Source organism: Miniopterus schreibersii, assembly GCF_964146895.1.
Source record: "Miniopterus schreibersii genome assembly, chromosome: 4".
Lineage (NCBI taxonomy): Eukaryota > Metazoa > Chordata > Mammalia > Chiroptera > Miniopteridae > Miniopterus > Miniopterus schreibersii.
Genome location: NC_138105.1, coordinates 17,824,653 through 17,843,273, shown reverse-complemented (window position 1 = coordinate 17,843,273; position 18,621 = coordinate 17,824,653). Strand labels below are relative to the sequence as shown.

The following is an 18,621-nucleotide window of genomic DNA, read 5'->3' as shown; positions in this document are numbered from 1 at the left end:
TTTTTCTTTTAATTCTGTATGAAAAAAACAGAGACCCTTATTAAGTTTTTAATGGCTAACAATGCAGTCCTATTCACTTTAAAAAGAAACCCCAGTAGAAATCATCAAGCAGAGGTTTATATAGTGTGGCTTTTACATTCAACAGAGTGTTTTCTGGCAGTAGCTAGCCTTTCCCTTGTTAACATACCTGAATTTATTCTGTGTCTCTTACTTATTATTGAAAAAAAATAGAGCTTCTTTCTAGATACTAGGCCTTTGAATAAAATTCTGTATGAGGCAGGTGTTATAATCTGTTCTTAGTTTCAGTGGTATTAGGATAGAGATTAGTGTGGTCTACTTTACCTTCCTTTCTTTGGTGAAGAGAAATTAGAGCCCAATAGACTCTAATTAAGAGGGCCCTTAAAATAAAGGTCAGTCCTTTTTTAAATTCTGCAAGTAATTTTAAAGCTAATGTAAGAAAAACAAGACATATTAAAGAAAGGGAACAAAATTTCAAAGAATAAGTAAAGGAATACAATTTTTAGGCAGCAAATATTTAAAAACACTGAAAATTGTGTTTACCCTACTCAAGGGTTTGTTTATGCACGCTTGAATACAGCGAGCACATAGTGAGTGTCTGATATGCAACCCAAAGATGACAAAGAAATAGTTTCCATCCTTAAGGAGGGACGGATTGGCATGACACAGGAAGCAATAATATTTACAGGACAGTTATACAAGATTTTAGGGGAGCACAGAGAAGGGACAACTTTAATGCTCCCTTATAGATTATAGAGTGATGTCTCTTTAGGCGATGTAATCAGGTTTTGAAGAAATCTGTTGAAGTTGTGAAACAAGTTTCTTTGGTCAGTTCTTTGTGTTCCTATCCCCAATGTTTCTGGAAAAGGAAAACCTATTATTTTGGTGGTCTCAGAAGTCACCACAATTTCCCTTTAGTTCCTGACATTTCCCCAGGGGTAGTTTCAGGAGTGAAAGGCCCAGCACAGAACTAAATATAGCACAATGAGGTTCACAGAGTTAACTGCCAGAAGCATTCTTTTTGCAACTGTTGGATTTTTTACTCTCCCCATGAAGCAGTGGAAAATCTCAACAACCCAAACAGTTCTCTATCTCAGCATTGTACTTTACAAAACAAACAAAAGAAAAATGAGATATTTAAATGATCCACTAAAGAAGAAATTTATAAATATACACCCAACACACTTTGGGTACAGCCATTTGAGTCTGTTGGAGGCCAGGCAGAGATGCTGCAGGCTAAAGAGACCAAATAAAGAATTGAACTAAGAATGCTGCAGAAGTCACTAACAAGAAAAGGAAGGATGCGGCAAGCAGGCTGAGAGAAAAGCCATAGCTCTTCAAGACTGCGAACAAACACCAAAACCCCAGGCCCCTGCTACTACATGGTGTAGGTCTGCTGTTTGCAACTGCTGTTTCTTTGTGCTGGGAGCTGTGATTGTGACTAATATTGACAAAATATGCATTCAGAAGAAGCTATGGAGGCTGGAGGGTTGCACTGCCCAAGACAAAGGCAAGTCCTGTCTCTCTTTTTCTGTTTTGGAGAGTATCCTTGGCAGGACTCAGGTTTGGACTATATTCAGTGACAGAGGAAACAGAGAGGATCCTTTGTGGTCAATCTGGCAAAGGATCTGGGGCTAGGGAACCAGGAGCTGGCTGCAAGGGGAGCCGGGGTGGTTTTTGATGATAACAAACAACACTTGCTCCTGGATTCTCAAACTGGGGAGTTGCTTACAAATGAGATACTGGACTGGGAGAAGCTGTGTGGCTCCACGGAGCCCTGTATGCTGTATTTCCAAATTTTAATGAATAACCACTTTCAGATTTACCGGGCTGAACTGAGGGTCAGGGATATAAATGATCATTCACCAGTGTTTCAGGACAAAGAGACAGTCTTAAAAATCGTAGAAAATACAGCTGAAGGGACAACACTTCCACTCAAGAGAGCACAGGATTCAGATGGAGGACTTAACGGTATCCAGAACTACACTGTCAACCCCAACCCCTTTTTCCACATTAAAATTAGTGACAGTGATGAAGGCATGATATGTCCCGAGCTAGTGCTGGACAAGGCGCTAGACAGGGAGAAGCAGCAAGAGCTCAGGTTAACACTCACGGTGGCGCTCGATGGCGGGTCTCCACCCAGGTCTGGGATCTCCACTTTACCGATTGTGACCCTGGACGTCAATGACAATGCCCCGCAGTTTTCTCAGCCAACCTACCACACCCAGGCTCCAGAGAACAGCCCTGTAGTTTCCCTTATCGCTAAAGTCACTGCAGGAGATGTAGACGCTGGAGTCTATGCAAACATGTCCTATTCGCTTTTTGATGCCTCTGAAGATGTTCGAACAACCTTTCAAATCAACCCTTCTGGACAAATGTTGCTTGATTATGAGCTAGTGTGAAGTCTTACAAAATAAACATACAGGCAGTTGATGGTGGGGACCTTTCTGGAAGATGTACGGTTTTGGTTGAGGTATTGGACACCAATGATAATGCCTCTGAACGGACCGTGTCATCACTTTCCAACCCCTTTCCTGAGAACTCTCCTGAGACGATACTGGCTGTTTTTAGGATAAAAGACCGAAACTCTGGAGAAAATGGGAAACTGGTTTGCTACATTCAAGATAATCTGCCATTCATTTTGAGACTGTCTGTGGAGAATTTTTACATTCTAATGACAGCAGGAGCGCTGGACAGAGAGAGCAGAGCCGAGTACAACGTCACCATCACCGTCACCGACATGGGGACGCCCAGGCTGACAACCCAGCACCACATAACCGTGCTGGTCTCCGACGTCAACGACAACGCCCCCGCCTTCACCCAAACCTCCTACACCCTCTTCGTCCCGGAGAACAACAGCCCCGCCCTGCACATCGGCAGCGTCAGCGCCACCGACGCCGACGCGGGCGCCAACGCCCAGCTCACCTACTCGCTGCTGCCGCCCCCGGACCCCGGCCTGCCGCTGGCCTCGCTCGTGTCGGTCAACGCCGACAACGGCCACCTGTTCGCCCTGCGGGCGCTGGACTACGAGGCCCTGCAGGCCTTCGAGTTCCGCGTGCGCGCCACCGACCGCGGGGCGCCGGCGCTGAGCGGCCAGGCGCTGGTGCGCGTGCGCGTGCTGGACGCCAACGACAACGCGCCCTTCGTGCTGTACCCGCCGCAGAACGGCTCTGCGCCCTGCACCGAGCTGGTGCCCAGGGCGGCCGAGCCCGGCTACCTGGTGGGCAAGGTGGTGGCGGTGGACGGCGACTCGGGCCAGAACGCCTGGCTGTCCTACCAGCTGCTCAGGGCCACGGAGCCCGGGCTGTTCGGCGTGTGGGCGCACAACGGCGAGGTGCGCACGGCGCGGCCGCTGAGCGAGCGCGACGCGCCCCGCCACCGGCTGCTGGTGCTGGTCAAGGACAACGGCGAGCCGCCGCTGTCGGCCAGCGTCACGCTGCACGTTTAATCATGATTGCTATTTTACAATGCCATTTTTGTTTAAGTTCACTGCATTTTAGTTAACATTTTAAAATGTTTATTGAACATACACTTGAAAAATCGTGTCCTATGATACAAGCATGAATGTAATCAACTTGTTGAAAGGGCCAGAAGGCCATTTTCTCAGCATCTCTTCATTATACATCCTGGAGTGTGATTGTGAAGGTGCATTAATATTGTGACCACTCGCAGGATCTAGGAATATGAAGTCATAACTTTCCAGGTGTCTCTTGAATATTGCAAAGCTATAACGCAATGCAGTTGACAGAAGGCACCTGAATAATGCTTCCTATAGCATAAAGTGGACTCACGTGCTACTGTGTATATTTTTTGCCTTCTGTGTACATGCACACACACACACACACACACACACACACACACACACAAAGTGGGCACTGATTTTTAAACTTAAAAAATGACAGCCAATAGAAAAATTATGTTGGATATATTCTGTAACATACAAAGAAATGTTTTTCAATAATGCTCAGCTTTCTTGTTGATGAAATCTAAAATTGCCTACGTTATTCCATTTTATTTTGTTTTTCAAATGTGGTCATCATAAGTTGACTTAGTGACCTACTAATGGGTAGCAATCCGAAGTTTCAAATCTATTTTACTCAGATATATATGTTGATATAAGTAGAACATTGAAAGGCATCAAAAGATAATCCTCCAAGATTCTCATTTTTCAAAATTCAACCATTGTAGAAGGAAGGTTTGTCTCATGCTGTGCAGGAACCAACCAACCACTCTTTCCTTTAATGATCTGACTACATTACAGAAGAAAAACTTCATTGTTTGAAGACGAGTTTTCCAATAAATTTCATCAAAAAATCTAAAGCCTATATGTTGTGGAAAGTATAGATGGACAAAAATGAGTCAGTGTATAGGAGGAAAAGAAATGTGTGTGTGTGAGGGAGGGAGGGAGGGAGGGAGGGAGGGAGGGAGGGAGGGAGGGAGGGAGAGGGAGAGAGAGGGAGAGAGAGTACTCATTGGAAAGAGGTTAGTGAGGGTGAGTAAAATGATTGATTCTGTTGCTTCTAGTGCCACAGACTAGAATGAATGCCAGAAGCTACATCTTGAGGATATTTTTAAACTTTATCTTAACTGTAGAGGGGCTGGTTATTAGTCTGGTAATATTGTCAGGAAGTACAATCTCTTGCTCTAGCATGTACAAAATAATCTGTTTAAACTTCTTGAAAGCTAAGATTTCACTGCCAGTGCTTTTGAACTGTGTGAGCTCATTATTCTTTGAATTTGAGAAAAATGGAGGGAGCCCTGGCCGGTGACGCTCAATGCTTAGAGCATTGGTCCCCACACCTAAGAGCTGCAGGTTCATTTCCAAATCAAGGGCACATACCTGGATTGCAGGTTCCATCCCCACTGGTTAGCCATGTGTGGGAGGCAACCAATGTATGTGTCTCTCTCCCATTAATATTTCTCTCTCTCTCCCTTCTCCCCTCCCTCTCTCCCTATCTCTCTAAAAATCAATGGAGCCCCGTTGGCAGTGGCTCAGTGGTTGAGTGTCAGCCTAGGATCCAGGAGATCTCGGTTTGATTCCCAGTCAGGGCACATGCCTGGGTTGTGGGTTTAATCCCCAGTTGGGGGCGTGCAAGGAGGCAATCAATGACTCTCTCATCATTGATGTTTCTATCTCTCTCTCTCCTCCCTCTCTCTGAAATCAAAAAAGATATATTTTAAAAATAATTATTGAAAAATAAAAATAAAAATCAATGGAAAAAATATCCTTGGGTGAGGATTAATGGAAGGAGGGAAGGAAGGAAAGAAGGAAGGAAGGAAAATGGAGGGAAAAGTCTTTCCATGCAAGCTAATTAACCCTTTGCGGTCCTATGTCTGCTCTCAGCCACCACAGCAAGGAACCGTAGGAATCTTTATTCATTCATGTATCAGTTCATAATTTCTCTTGTTTATCCTTCATAATCTTGCATGTTATGTATCACTGCTCTTTCAATGGAAATTAATTCTAACCAGTACGACACCCATGTCCAAATTTAATATGACCGCAAAGGGTTAAATTCTAATTTTTTCCATTTTGAGAGGTGGAACTAGGAGCAAGTTCTTTCCCCTCTAAATGAAAGCTGCAACAAAAACCTGTATGATATTATTCAATCAGTTAAGTATTGATATTACTTCCTAACTTTACTGCACTTAGTGTGGAAATGATGGAGGACCACTGGCTTAAAGAGATATAAAGTGTTGCCCGGCCGGGCATGGCTCAGCAGTTGAGCATCAACCTAGGATCCAGGCGATCGGGGGTTCGATTCCCGGTCAGGACACATGCCCGGGTTGTGGGCTCGATCAGTGACTCTCTCATCATTGATGTTTCTATCTCTCTCTTTCCCTCTCCTTTCCTCTCTCTGAAATCAATAAAGATATATATATTTTTTAAATGCCCTTTAAAATAACGAAAGAAAGAAAGAAAGAAAGAAAGGAAAGAAAGAAAGAAAGAAAGAAAGAAAGAAAGAAAGAAAGAAAGAAAGAAAGAAAGAGTTATAGCTTCTTAGCATGCCAGACTATAAGAATCCTAGGAGCTAAATACTATTATTACCCATATTTCACAACTCAGGAAACAGAGATACATAAGTTGCTGAATACTGCAGATAGTAAGTGGCAGACTAGAATTGTAATGCAGACATTTTGGTTTCAAAATCCATGTTCTTAATCACTATGCTATACTGCCTCCTAGGTCTAAGATGTCCCTTCTAGGTCTTTCTATATTACTCTTTATCTATACATATATTGTGACATATTTTAATTACCACCACATTTTCTAGCCTGTGAGCTCCATAAATACAAGGATTATTGTTATATGCCATTTCCTTACATGTGTATTTTATATATATGAAAAAAGTAATGATGTTACTAACTATAATTGACTGAAATCAAGTATTTACAAGAGTTGAGGAGAGAATAAATTAGCAATTAGTACAGATATGGCCTGAATAAAATACCATTTCTTCAGTTCAAGAAATTTTTGTGGATTCTTCATGTCAAGCATTCAAAACAGTGATAATAATTGTACTATACAGACCTTGTTTGGATCCCAATTCAAACAAACCAACAATTAAAAACATTGTTGGAAAAAACTGGGGGAACAAAACACAGATTGAGTATTAATTATATCCAGGAATTATTCCTAAATGTGTTGATTGTGATAGTGGTATGGTAGTTATATTTTTAAAGTCCTTATCTATTACAGATACTTTATGAAGTATTTAGAGGTAAAAATATGATGTCTGGGATTTGCTTTAAAATACTCCAGATGTATTCATGAATTACTTTTTCAAAGATAAAAAAAAAAAAGTACTGAAAAAAGATTCATAGAGACACATGGTGGCGCTGCAGGATAAGATGAAAACAGTGCATGGACCACATTGTGGGCTCCATTATTCAAGAGAACAGAGAACATACAACCCTTTCAAAAGAAAGGCATTAAGGAGCTTCACTTTCAGAGCTGCTGAAGGACTATACGCCCTCTGAGGTTTACCTATAAAAGAAAATCAGAGCATCGGCTTCCAAAATTAGGGCTAAACTTAAATTTGTCCACAAAAGAGGCTGCTTGAAGGAACCATGGAGATCAGAGGAGTGCTCACTCTGCGGAAAAGGCAAGTCCTGATTCTCTTTGTTTTGCTGGGATTTTCTGAGGCGGGTCCTGGATCTATGCGCTATTCTGTGGCAGAGGAAACAGAAATTGGATCTTTCGTAGCCAATCTGGCAAGGGATCTGGGGCTTGGGGTGGAGGAGCTGTCCTCACGGGAGGCCAGGATAGTTTCTGATGATAATGAAAAGCATTTACACCTCAGTTTGTTGACTGGAGATTTGCTCCTAAATGAGAAACTAGACCGAGAAGAGCTGTGTGGCTCCACCGAGCCCTGTGTGTTGCATTTTCAGGTGTTATTGCAAAACCCTTTAGAGTTTTTTAGGGCTGAGCTGCACATCAAAGATATAAATGATCACTCCCCTACATTCCTGGACAAGGAAATACTTTTGAAAATATCAGAAAGTACCACTCTTGGAACCACATTCCTAATGGAGAGTGCCCAAGATTTGGACATAGGAAGCAACAGTCTCCAAAACTACACAATTAGCCCCAATTCTCATTTCTACATTAAAATTCAAGACAGTGGTGATGGAAAGATATACCCAGAACTGGTCCTGGACAGAATGTTAGATCACGAAAAGGAGCCTGAGCTCAGATTAACACTTGTAGCACTGGATGGTGGGTCCCCACCCAGGTCTGGAACAACTTTGGTTCTCATCAAGGTCTTGGACATAAATGACAACTCCCCTGAGTTTTCTCAGAGGCAATATGAGGTACAGGTCCCGGAGGACACAGCCATTGGCTCCTGGATAATTACCATCTCTGCTAAGGACTTGGATGCAGGAAATTATGGGAAAATATCTTACATATTTTTACATGCATCTGAAGACATTCGTAAAACATTTGAAATCAACCCAACATCTGGTGAAATACGTTTGATATCTAGCTTGGATTTTGAAGTAATACAGTCCTACATTGTAAATGTTCAGGCAACAGATGGTGGGGGTCTTTCAGAAAAATGCACTCTTCTGATTAAAGTAATGGATATAAACGATAATGCACCAGAAGTGACCATGTCATCAATTACAAACAGAGTACCAGAAAACGCGCCACAGACCCTTGTCGCTGTTTTTAGTATTCGAGACCAAGACTCTGGAGACAACGGAAGGATGGTTTGCTCAATTCAAGATGATCTCCCTTTTATCCTGAAACCAACATTCAAGAATTTCTTCACTTTGGTCACCGAAAAACCACTGGACAGAGAGATGAGATCCGAGTACAACGTCACCATCACCGTCACCGACATGGGGACGCCCAGGCTGGCAACCCAGCACCACATAACCCTGCTGGTCTCCGACGTCAACGACAACGCCCCCGCCTTCACCCAAACCTCCTACACCCTCTTCGTCCCCGAGAACAACAGCCCCGCCCTGCACATCGGCAGCGTCAGCGCCACCGACGCCGACGCGGGCGCCAACGCCCAGCTCACCTACTCGCTGCTGCCGCCCCCGGACCCCGGCCTGCCGCTGGCCTCGCTCGTGTCGGTCAACGCCGACAACGGCCACCTGTTCGCCCTGCGGGCGCTGGACTACGAGGCCCTGCAGGCCTTCGAGTTCCGCGTGCGCGCCACCGACCGCGGGGCGCCGGCGCTGAGCGGCCAGGCGCTGGTGCGCGTGCGCGTGCTGGACGCCAACGACAACGCGCCCTTCGTGCTGTACCCGCCGCAGAACGGCTCTGCGCCCTGCACCGAGCTGGTGCCCAGGGCGGCCGAGCCCGGCTACCTGGTGGGCAAGGTGGTGGCGGTGGACGGCGACTCGGGCCAGAACGCCTGGCTGTCCTACCAGCTGCTCAGGGCCACGGAGCCCGGGCTGTTCGGCGTGTGGGCGCACAACGGCGAGGTGCGCACGGCGCGGCCGCTGAGCGAGCGCGACGCGCCCCGCCACCGGCTGCTGGTGCTGGTCAAGGACAACGGCGAGCCGCCGCTGTCGGCCAGCGTCACGCTGCACGTGCTGCTGGTGGACGGCTTCTCGCAGCCCTACCTGCCCGCGCGCGACGCGGCGGCCGACGCGGCCCCGGCCGACCCGCTCACCGTCTACCTGGTGGTCGCGCTGGCGGCCGTGTCGTCGCTCTTCCTGTTCTCGGTGCTGGCGCTCGTGGCGGTGCGGCTGTGCCGGCGGAGCGGGGCCGCCTGGGCGGGGGGCTGCGCGGCGCCCGAGGGCCGCTTTCCGGGCCCCCTGGTGGACGTCAGCGGCGCGGGGACCCTGTCCCAGAGCTACCAGTACGAGGTGTGTCTGACGGGAGACCCTGGGACTGGTGAGTTTAAATTTCTGAAGCCGATCATTCCCAATCTTCCAGTCCACGACACTGGTAAGAATGCAGAGGAAAGTGAGAACTTTAGGAATAGCTTTGGATTCGGTATCCAATAAAAAGTTATTTTAAACATTTAATCTTTCCTTACCCTTGGCAACCTGGGGATACGTTGCTGACTTGTAGTGGATTTGGGTTGTACAGTAGTTGCATGCATTATTCCTCATGCTCTTGCAGTTGCGTTAAAAATCTTTATTAATGGCTATAAATAAATAAACATAATTTGTGTTTTCTGGTGTTTTTTTTTTTTCATTTATTTCTTTCAAAAATGGTATATTGGCTCTTGCCTGGTTGCTCAGATGATTAGAGCGTCGTCCTGATACAAGTTTGTAGGTTTGGTTCCCTGTCAGGCACATACAAGACTCACCCAATGATGCATAAGTAAGTGGAACAGCCCTGGCCGGTTTGGTTTAGTGGTTAGAGAGTCGCCCGCGGACCTAAGGGTCTTGGGTTCAATTTCCCATCAAGAAGCACATACCTGGGTTGCAGGTACTCCCTGTGCCCCACCAACCTGTGGGAGGCAACCAATCGATGTTTCTCTCTCTCTCTCTCTCTCTCTCTCTCTCTCTCTCTCTCTCTCTCTCTCTCTCTCCCTCCCTCCCTCCCACCCTCTCTCTGGAAAAGCAATGGATTAAAAGTAAGGATTTTAAAAAAATTCTTAAATGGAACAAGTTGATGTTTCTTAAATTTATTTTAAAAAGTTGAAAAAATGGCATCTTAACGAAGTTACTGCTAAGTTTTGTTGTGGTAATGGCGCTGTTGTTATGCAAGACAATGTTGATTATTTGGAATTGCCAACTGACGTCTTAAGAGAGAATTCCGGGGTACATGTCATTTACTTCTAGACATTTCATTAAAGTATAGATAAAGCAAAAATGTTAAATGCTACTGAATCTGGGCGGGAAGTATATTGGATTTTATCACACTTTCTCCTCAAAAATTTCATCATAAATGTTAAAAATGCTACCTCGCCGTATTTAGTACTAGGGTTTCTTTCATTTGTTTTTTGTTATAAGGGTTTTTTAAGACTTTACTTTTTGACAAAGTAAAAGTGACCACATTAGAAATTATTGGTATCTTAAATAATTTTTCTTTGTTGTTGATGATGATGCTGTTTGGGGAGAAGAGTCTTATAATGTTTTGGTACTTGATATTCCTATTTTGTTTTCTGCAAATATACCATGTTTGCCAGTTTTAGTTTGTGTTATCTTATATTGTTTATTATGTAACTAGAATGTAGTTTATGGTATCATCCTGAGGAAAATAATCCTCCACCGGAAGAGTACAGATTAAAAACTTCTTAAGAAATTGAAATGAAAATTCAAACTAATGAAATAGATTAGGTTCACTTTCCTACTGATTTTTAAGAGTAAATATAAAAAATCCTTAATACTTTGTGGCCTCTCTCAGATAGTCACAAAGAGGAAATGAGGCCTGTATTTATGGTTTATAGATGCCTCATGGTATTACAAATTATAATGTCTCCAATCTATAAGTGGACAGTTCAATGGATACTATAAAGTGGAACAATAGGAAATAGCATGTACTGCTTATTTTGAGAGATTGTCTGTAGTATTTAGTGAAAATTAGTATGTACATATCCTATGATCCAGCAATTCTACTCTGGTGCATATAAGCCAAAACACTCTTACCTGGCTTTACAGAATGATGTGCATGAGAATGTCCATCTTGGAAAAGCAAACAGTACCGGTCCACCTACATAAGTCACCCATCAGTAAAGCAATCAGTCAATAAAATGTAGAACCTGGTTGTGAAGGAGTATTATGCAGTGAGCAAAAGGAGTGAACCAGGTGTACATACCACCACATGGATAAATCCCAAATGTTTTAAAAGGAAGAAAGACATAAAAGTATAGTGCCATATATCCATATAATAAATATCATATTTGTAGAAAATACAAATATATAAACAAACATAATGGAAGAGAGAAGGAACAGATGTAGGAAAGAAGATATGTGTTTATATATAGGAGAGTAAGGGTGCAGAAAGAAGAGAGAACTATACCAATGTGCATGACAGAAATAGTCTCTTCTAAGAGATTGTTTAAATTGATTGCAGCATTATGGGGTTTAGTATTGATCAGTGGCTAAGAATAAATATTTTTTCTCTATGCTCTTGAGAAGATCAATTGCCCATACCTCATGGAAGCTAAGAGTTCACTTTTAATTTTGAGACATAACAATATCCTCGATACTTTACATTTTTAATAAGAATAGTATAGATTATATAGACCAACACTTCCACTGAAAACAATTATCTGATAGGACTCATATATTGTCAGGTCACGGTTACTATTTAAAGGTAACCTATAGAGATAAGTGAGCCCCAAATCCACTTTTTCCCTGGGAACATTTGGAATCTTGGGAAATGTGAGCCTCTATTTTGATGTCTCCAACCTGTAAGTGGACAGTTTATATAATGAGGGAGAAAATCAAAGCATAACAAATTGAGAAGTTTATAGAAGACCCTTATATTAATAAATATGAATCCCTAAGAGCTACATTTTTACAAATGGGTGGGTGAGCCCTTGTGTGGAATATCAGCTTTGGACTTGATTTTGGGCAATTAACTTGATTTAAGGTGGTCACTGACAGATCCTGATGGAACCAAATGTAGAGCTTCTATGAAAAAGGTTTATTCATTCTAAGCCTAGAATTATTTATATAAATAATTTTGTTCTTAACTTGGACACAAAAATAACTGCATACACAAAGAAACATGACACTATGAGTGACAGCCAGCAGGAAAAAAAAAAACAGAACACAGAAATAAATTTGTAAAAACTTCAGATATTTTAACTATCAGGCACAGTTTATAACATGTAAACCACTTTAATTGAAATAAAAGTTATAGCCTGGCTGGCATGGCTCAGTGGTTGAGCATCTACCTATAATTCAGGGGATAGAGGTTTAACTCGGGTCAGGGCACATGCCTGGGTCGCTGGCACGATCCCCAGAAAGGGACTTGCAGGAGGCAGTTGATCAATGACTCTCATCATTGATGTTTCTCTCTCTCCCTCTCCCTTCCTCTGAGATCAATAAAGACTTTTTTTTCCAAAAAGAAGCAATCAAGTAGAAATAAAAGTTATACTTGAAGATGTACAGACAACAAGAAACAATAAATTTGTAAGGTTAGAAGAGAACAGAATAGAACTCCTAAAACTGAAAAATATGATAATCAAAATTTAAAACTGACTAAAAGTTTCAATAGAAAATTACATACACCCAAATGAAGAATTCATAGGGTGAAAGAGGCCAGAGAATAATTTATGTAGAATGCCGCTCAGAGAGTTAATAAGATGAAAAATATGGAGAGGATGGTTAGAAACATAGGACGGAATAAAAAGATTTAACATATATTTAACCAGAATTACAGAAAGATCAATTATTTGAAAAAATAATTGCTGGAAAATTTCCAGAACTGATGAACACACCAATGCAGATTCAAGAGATAAACCTAGCAGGATAAATAAGAGATAACCATGCCTAGAAACATCATTGTGAAATTTCAGAAAGCCATTTTCCTTTTAAAAAAGGAAAAAACATAGGGAAAAGATATTTAACCTTTAAACACAAGACTGTTAGACTGACAGCTATGTTCCATGTTGACAATTTCTCAACAGTAATAATAGAAGCTAAAAGAAGATAAGATATCCTCAATGTGCTGAAAGAAATTCGCAAACTGTCCTGCCTAAATAGTCTTTGCACATAAGAGTCATCAAATGAGAGAATCAAATCAACTGGATATCAGTTTAGATTTAAATGAATCAAGATCATGAGAGAGAATTGCTGTAAAGACATTTTATTCTCCAATATAACTTGTTATAGTTTGCCTCTGTCCATACCTTGCCACAATTCTGAATACAGGAGTTTGACCTGTTTCTCACCTCCTTCATCTCTAGTGACACCCACTTTTAGTCTAGTCTAGCCACCTATGACTATGGCCACTTCCTGGAGATGGTGGTCTCTAAGAGCTGAAATCCCAAATTCAAACATACTTTTCTTAATCCAGCTTATATTCCTTCTCGAAGGTCTTCAATCACCATTTATACCAATAAATTCTAAATTTGTCTCTGCAGCCTAAACCTCTTTTCTCACCTGCATTTATGTAATGGAAGCTCATTTACTTAACTATTTATATGGCTCCTCTATGGACACCTCAAACTCAACATGTTTTAAGTTAAAAATTTCCCTTCCTCAAACCAAAACATCTTCTCCAGCTACATACCCATTTCTCTCATTTCCTCTTCCCATATTTACTTTATCACTTAATAGCACTACCACTTACTCAGTTCCCTAAGCCTGGAAAAAAGTATATTTACTTTCATTCCTTATTCCAGTGCCTCTATGACTAATCTATCACCACATCCAATATATTTTATCTTGATTATTCTAAATACTGCATTTCTGGTTGAGGCCAGTCTCATCTCTTACCTGTGTTACTGCAACAACTTCTAATCGGTCTCCTGCCTCTAGTCTTACTCCTCTCTAATTTTTGCTCAACTCTGAAATAGGATGATCTTCCGAAAAGTAAAAACATGGTCATGCCATTTTTCTATTAAAACTTACCCTTAATAATCTTGCATTTCCACTGATGCAGACAGAGTCCAAATACCTTGGCATGGCTCACAAAATATCTGCTCATCTTCCCAGTCTCAACTCTCACATTTTCTCTCCTTTTGCTGTATGGCTCAACCATATTGATCCCATTTCAGTTCTTCCAAAACACTTCGCTCATTTTGGATATCACGTTTTTCGGTTTCCTGGAAATTTTACCCCACACTGAATTTTTGTTTGGATTGTTCATATTCATTTTTCATGTACCAATTTAGTGTCCTTTCTCCAGAAAAGTCTTTCCTGTACATCCAAATTCTGGTTAGATAGCCCTCATCTTTGCTCTTATAATAGCATCAGCTTTGGCTACCATGGCATCCAGTATGCTCTATTTTTAATGTGTGGTCACTTTTCTGCTTCCATAGTTCAGGACAGAAACTATGCCTGTCTGTTTACCACTCCATTCTCTACACTTATCACCATGTCTAGCACAAAATATATGGTCAATCAATATTTGCTGAACAAATTATTGAATGGATGAATAACACATTTAGAATTATGCTTCTGGAAGACCTGGGTCTGCAAAATGGAATTCAGTTCCACAACTAAACTGGGGTCTTAGTTTGTTCAACATTTTTTAATGTTCAGAAAGTAGACCTATTTTATTCAGTACTGTTGAGTATTTACTTTCTACTGCTGCCAGATGAGTCTCCTATGGACTATCCCTAAATAAATGGTACCCTTTACCCAGCCTGAAATGTCAGTTTCCCCCAAACAACGATTTGCATATACCAGGTTCAGTTTCCAGAGCACAGCCTTACTCTTACTGTCTTAGAGTATTTGCTGACTGCTAGGGACAACTAGGACCTCTAGTTTTTCTGCAAACCTTTTGCTCACTAAGTCTATTACATAAAAGAGCCATATTAATTATTTTTAGTTGTTTTGTATATTGTCTTTATAACTTACTTGAAGATGAGAGAGCATAACTTCCTTGAGGTTGGAGCTTTATCTTAAATGTGCTTTTTATAGCCACGACAGCTCTAGCTGATTGTGTTTTACTGTGTTAAGGACTGAAGAACGACAGCATCCCATATCGCAAAGAACGCAACTTGGAAAAGAAAATAGGAATATAGGAGAAAATATCATTTAAACCTATCAGTAAACACACAAGGTAGATTAATATTTTGTCTGAAACTTATTTGACTCTGTTTAAAACCTGAGAGTCTGCGGAGTCGCTTGGTGGCGCTGCAGGATAATACAGGGAACTTTTTGTTACACCAGGAGCCACTGGCTTCCGTTAAGCAGTGGAACTGATAGCGCTAAAGCAGCAGGGAGGAAAAAGGGGCTTTCAGAAGAAAGCTAGGCAGCCAACAAAACCAGCACGACAGGATTATAAATCTATAGATTACCAAAGGTGCGGCCTGACAGAGAGGAGCAACTCCTGGAGCTGTTTCAGATTCAGCTGAAACATTTCTGAAGAAAGGCGTTTGGCTAAGGAGCCATGGAGCTGGGAGAGGGGAGTCCTCAGCACATAAGGCAAGTGCTGCTTTTCTTTGTTTTCCTGGGAGGGTCTTTGGTGTGTTCAGAGACCAGGCGCTATCCTGTGGCAGAGGAAATGGAGACAGGATCCTTTGTAGCGAACGTGGTGAATGACATAGGTTCTGGTGTGGAAGACCTGGCTGCACGGGGCGCCAGAGTCATCTTTGACGATTATAAATCATACTTGTGGTTGGATCAGCAGACCGGCAACTTGCTTTTAAATGAGGAACTGGACCGGGAGGCACTTTGCGATCTCAAGGAGCCATGTATATTGCATTTCCAGGTGTTACTTGAAAATCCTTTGCAATTTTTTCGAGCTGAGCTTTGGGTCAAAGACATAAATGATCACACTCCCACGTTCCTAGATAAAGATATGCTTCTGAAAATCTCAGAAGTTACTGCTCCAGGAACCTCATTCCAAATGGAGAGTGCTCAGGATTTGGATGTAGGAAAGAATGGTGTCCAAAACTACACCTTAAGTCCCAATCCTCATTTCCACCTTAAATTACAAGACAGTGAGGAGGGCAGACATTACCCAGAGCTGGTACTGGACCAATCTCTGGATAGAGAAAAGGAGCCTGAGGTTAGATTGACGCTAACAGCAGTGGATGGTGGGTCTCCGCCCAGATCTGGAACTGCAGTGGTGCGTGTGCTGGTTTTAGATATCAATGACAATGCCCCAGAGTTCGACAGGCCTGTCTATGAGGTTCAAGTACCAGAAAACAGCCCTCTGGACTCCTTAGTGGTCAAGGTGTCTGCTACAGATTTAGACGCAGGAATAAATGGAGAACTAATTTACTCATTTTCGCACGTCTCCAGAGACATACGGAAAACATTTGAAATCCATCCAGTTACTGGTGAAGTCCATTTAAAAGCGCCTCTGGATTTTGAGTTAATTCAGTCTTATACAATAAATATTCAGGCCATTGATGGTGGGAGTCTCTCGGGGAAATCAGCAATTTTAGTTCGGGTTGTAGATGTGAATGACAACCCACCGGAAATAGTCATAACTTCTCTTACCAGCCCCATACCAGAAAATTCATCCCCTGAAATGGTGGTCGCTGTTTTTAGCTTACGAGACCAAGACTCTGGAGACAACGGAAGGATGGTTTGCTCAATTCAAGATGATCTCCCTTTTATCCTGAAACCAACGTTCAAGAATTTCTTCACTCTGGTGACCGAAAAACCACTGGACAGAGAGAGCAGAGCCGAGTATAACGTCACCATCACCGTCACCGACATGGGGACCCCCAGGCTGACAACCCAGCACCACATAACCGTGCTGGTCTCCGACGTCAACGACAACGCCCCCGCCTTCACCCAAACCTCCTACACCCTCTTCGTCCCCGAGAACAACAGCCCCGCCCTGCACATCGGCAGCGTCAGCGCCACCGACGCCGACGCGGGCGCCAACGCCCAGCTCACCTACTCGCTGCTGCCGCCCCCGGACCCCGGCCTGCCGCTGGCCTCGCTCGTGTCGGTCAACGCCGACAACGGCCACCTGTTCGCCCTGCGGGCGCTGGACTACGAGGCCCTGCAGGCCTTCGAGTTCCGCGTGCGCGCCACCGACCGCGGGGCGCCGGCGCTGAGCGGCCAGGCGCTGGTGCGCGTGCGCGTGCTGGACGCCAACGACAACGCGCCCTTCGTGCTGTACCCGCCGCAGAACGGCTCTGCGCCCTGCACCGAGCTGGTGCCCAGGGCGGCCGAGCCCGGCTACCTGGTGGGCAAGGTGGTGGCGGTGGACGGCGACTCGGGCCAGAACGCCTGGCTGTCCTACCAGCTGCTCAGGGCCACGGAGCCCGGGCTGTTCGGCGTGTGGGCGCACAACGGCGAGGTGCGCACGGCGCGGCCGCTGAGCGAGCGCGACGCGCCCCGCCACCGGCTGCTGGTGCTGGTCAAGGACAACGGCGAGCCGCCGCTGTCGGCCAGCGTCACGCTGCACGTGCTGCTGGTGGACGGCTTCTCGCAGCCCTACCTGCCCGCGCGCGACGCGGCGGCCGACGCGGCCCCGGCCGACCCGCTCACCGTCTACCTGGTGGTCGCGCTGGCGGCCGTGTCGTCGCTCCTCCTGTTCTCGGTGCTGGCGCTCGTGGCGGTGCGGCTGTGCCGGCGGAGCGGGGCCGCCTGGGCGGGGGGCTGCGCGGCGCCCGAGGGCCGCTTTCCGGGCCCCCTGGTGGACGTCAGCGGCGCGGGGACCCTGTCCCAGAGCTACCAGTACGAGGTGTGCCTGACTGGAGGCTCGGGGACCAACGAGTTCAAGTTCCTTAAACCAGTTATCCCCCACCTCCCGCCCCAAAATCCTGAAAGAGAGGAAAGCCACACCTTTCTGAATGGCTTTGGGTTCAATTAGGGATTTCATTATTACGCAAAACTTTTAGAATCAGTGCTACTTCTTTGTAAAATTTATTCATTGTAATGTAAAATTCTTTCTCTTGGGGAAGTTCACTAGGAGCTCTGAAATGTCAATACCTACTTTCTGCTCCTCTTTATATTAAGTGGGGGAAAACTGAGGGAGCTAGAATTTGTTTAGTCTTTCTTCCAAAATGCAACCTCAAATAATTTATTTAAATACAGAATGGAGCAGAAGTAGGTTTACAGTTGTTCTAGTTGCTGGTAGGTGGTGGTGTATTAAAATAAATTCTAATCTTGTTTAGATTAAGGGATATATCCAACCATACTTCTCGTTGGAGAACTTCCCTGTATGACCCAAGAGGGAGAATCACTACTGAGATGCTTGTTCTATTTTTCTTTACTTTTCCTAACTATTTTTATTAGTCCAGCAATAGACTCCCAATTAAAGCTAAGCTAGTCACATTCTCCAAGCCCTTAAATTGGCAATTAAGATGTAGTTCATCTATTTTTTTCCTTGATTACTTGTAGCTAGGAAATAAATGTTAAACATGGGCTGAGGTAACCACGTTTATTCCTCTTTTGGCCGGCAGCCCAGTTACCTGTGGGGAGAGAGGAAGGATCGGAGGAGGGAGGGGTAGGGAAGGGAGGAGTGATGGTGAGAATTCCTAAGTGGAGGGAGCAGAAACCTGACAGTAGAGACCCAGACAACTACTTGATTCTAGGCCTATC

General features: G+C 44.0%; 2 protein-coding genes across 2 annotated transcripts; both read left to right on the top strand.

The window, feature by feature from the left end:
- Positions 1 to 1,400: 1,400 nt before the first annotated feature.
- Positions 1,401 to 4,320, top strand: LOC308555646 (protocadherin beta-10-like; the record flags this gene model as incomplete). Its single annotated transcript, XM_081134028.1, is given in 4 exon segments — positions 1,401 to 1,405; positions 1,561 to 1,608; positions 1,610 to 2,411; positions 2,414 to 4,320. Coding segments are annotated over 4 exon segments (1,908 nt in total). The 3' UTR covers positions 3,467 to 4,320.
- A 2,685-nt stretch (positions 4,321 to 7,005) lies between these two features.
- Positions 7,006 to 17,970, top strand: LOC308555645 (protocadherin beta-14-like). Its single transcript, XM_081134027.1, has 2 exons — positions 7,006 to 9,481; positions 15,498 to 17,970. The coding sequence occupies exons 1-2, from the start codon at positions 7,090 to 7,092 to the stop codon at positions 17,888 to 17,890; spliced, it is 4,785 nt and encodes a 1,594-aa protein (XP_080990153.1). The 5' UTR covers positions 7,006 to 7,089; the 3' UTR covers positions 17,891 to 17,970.
- Positions 17,971 to 18,621: the final 651 nt, after the last annotated feature.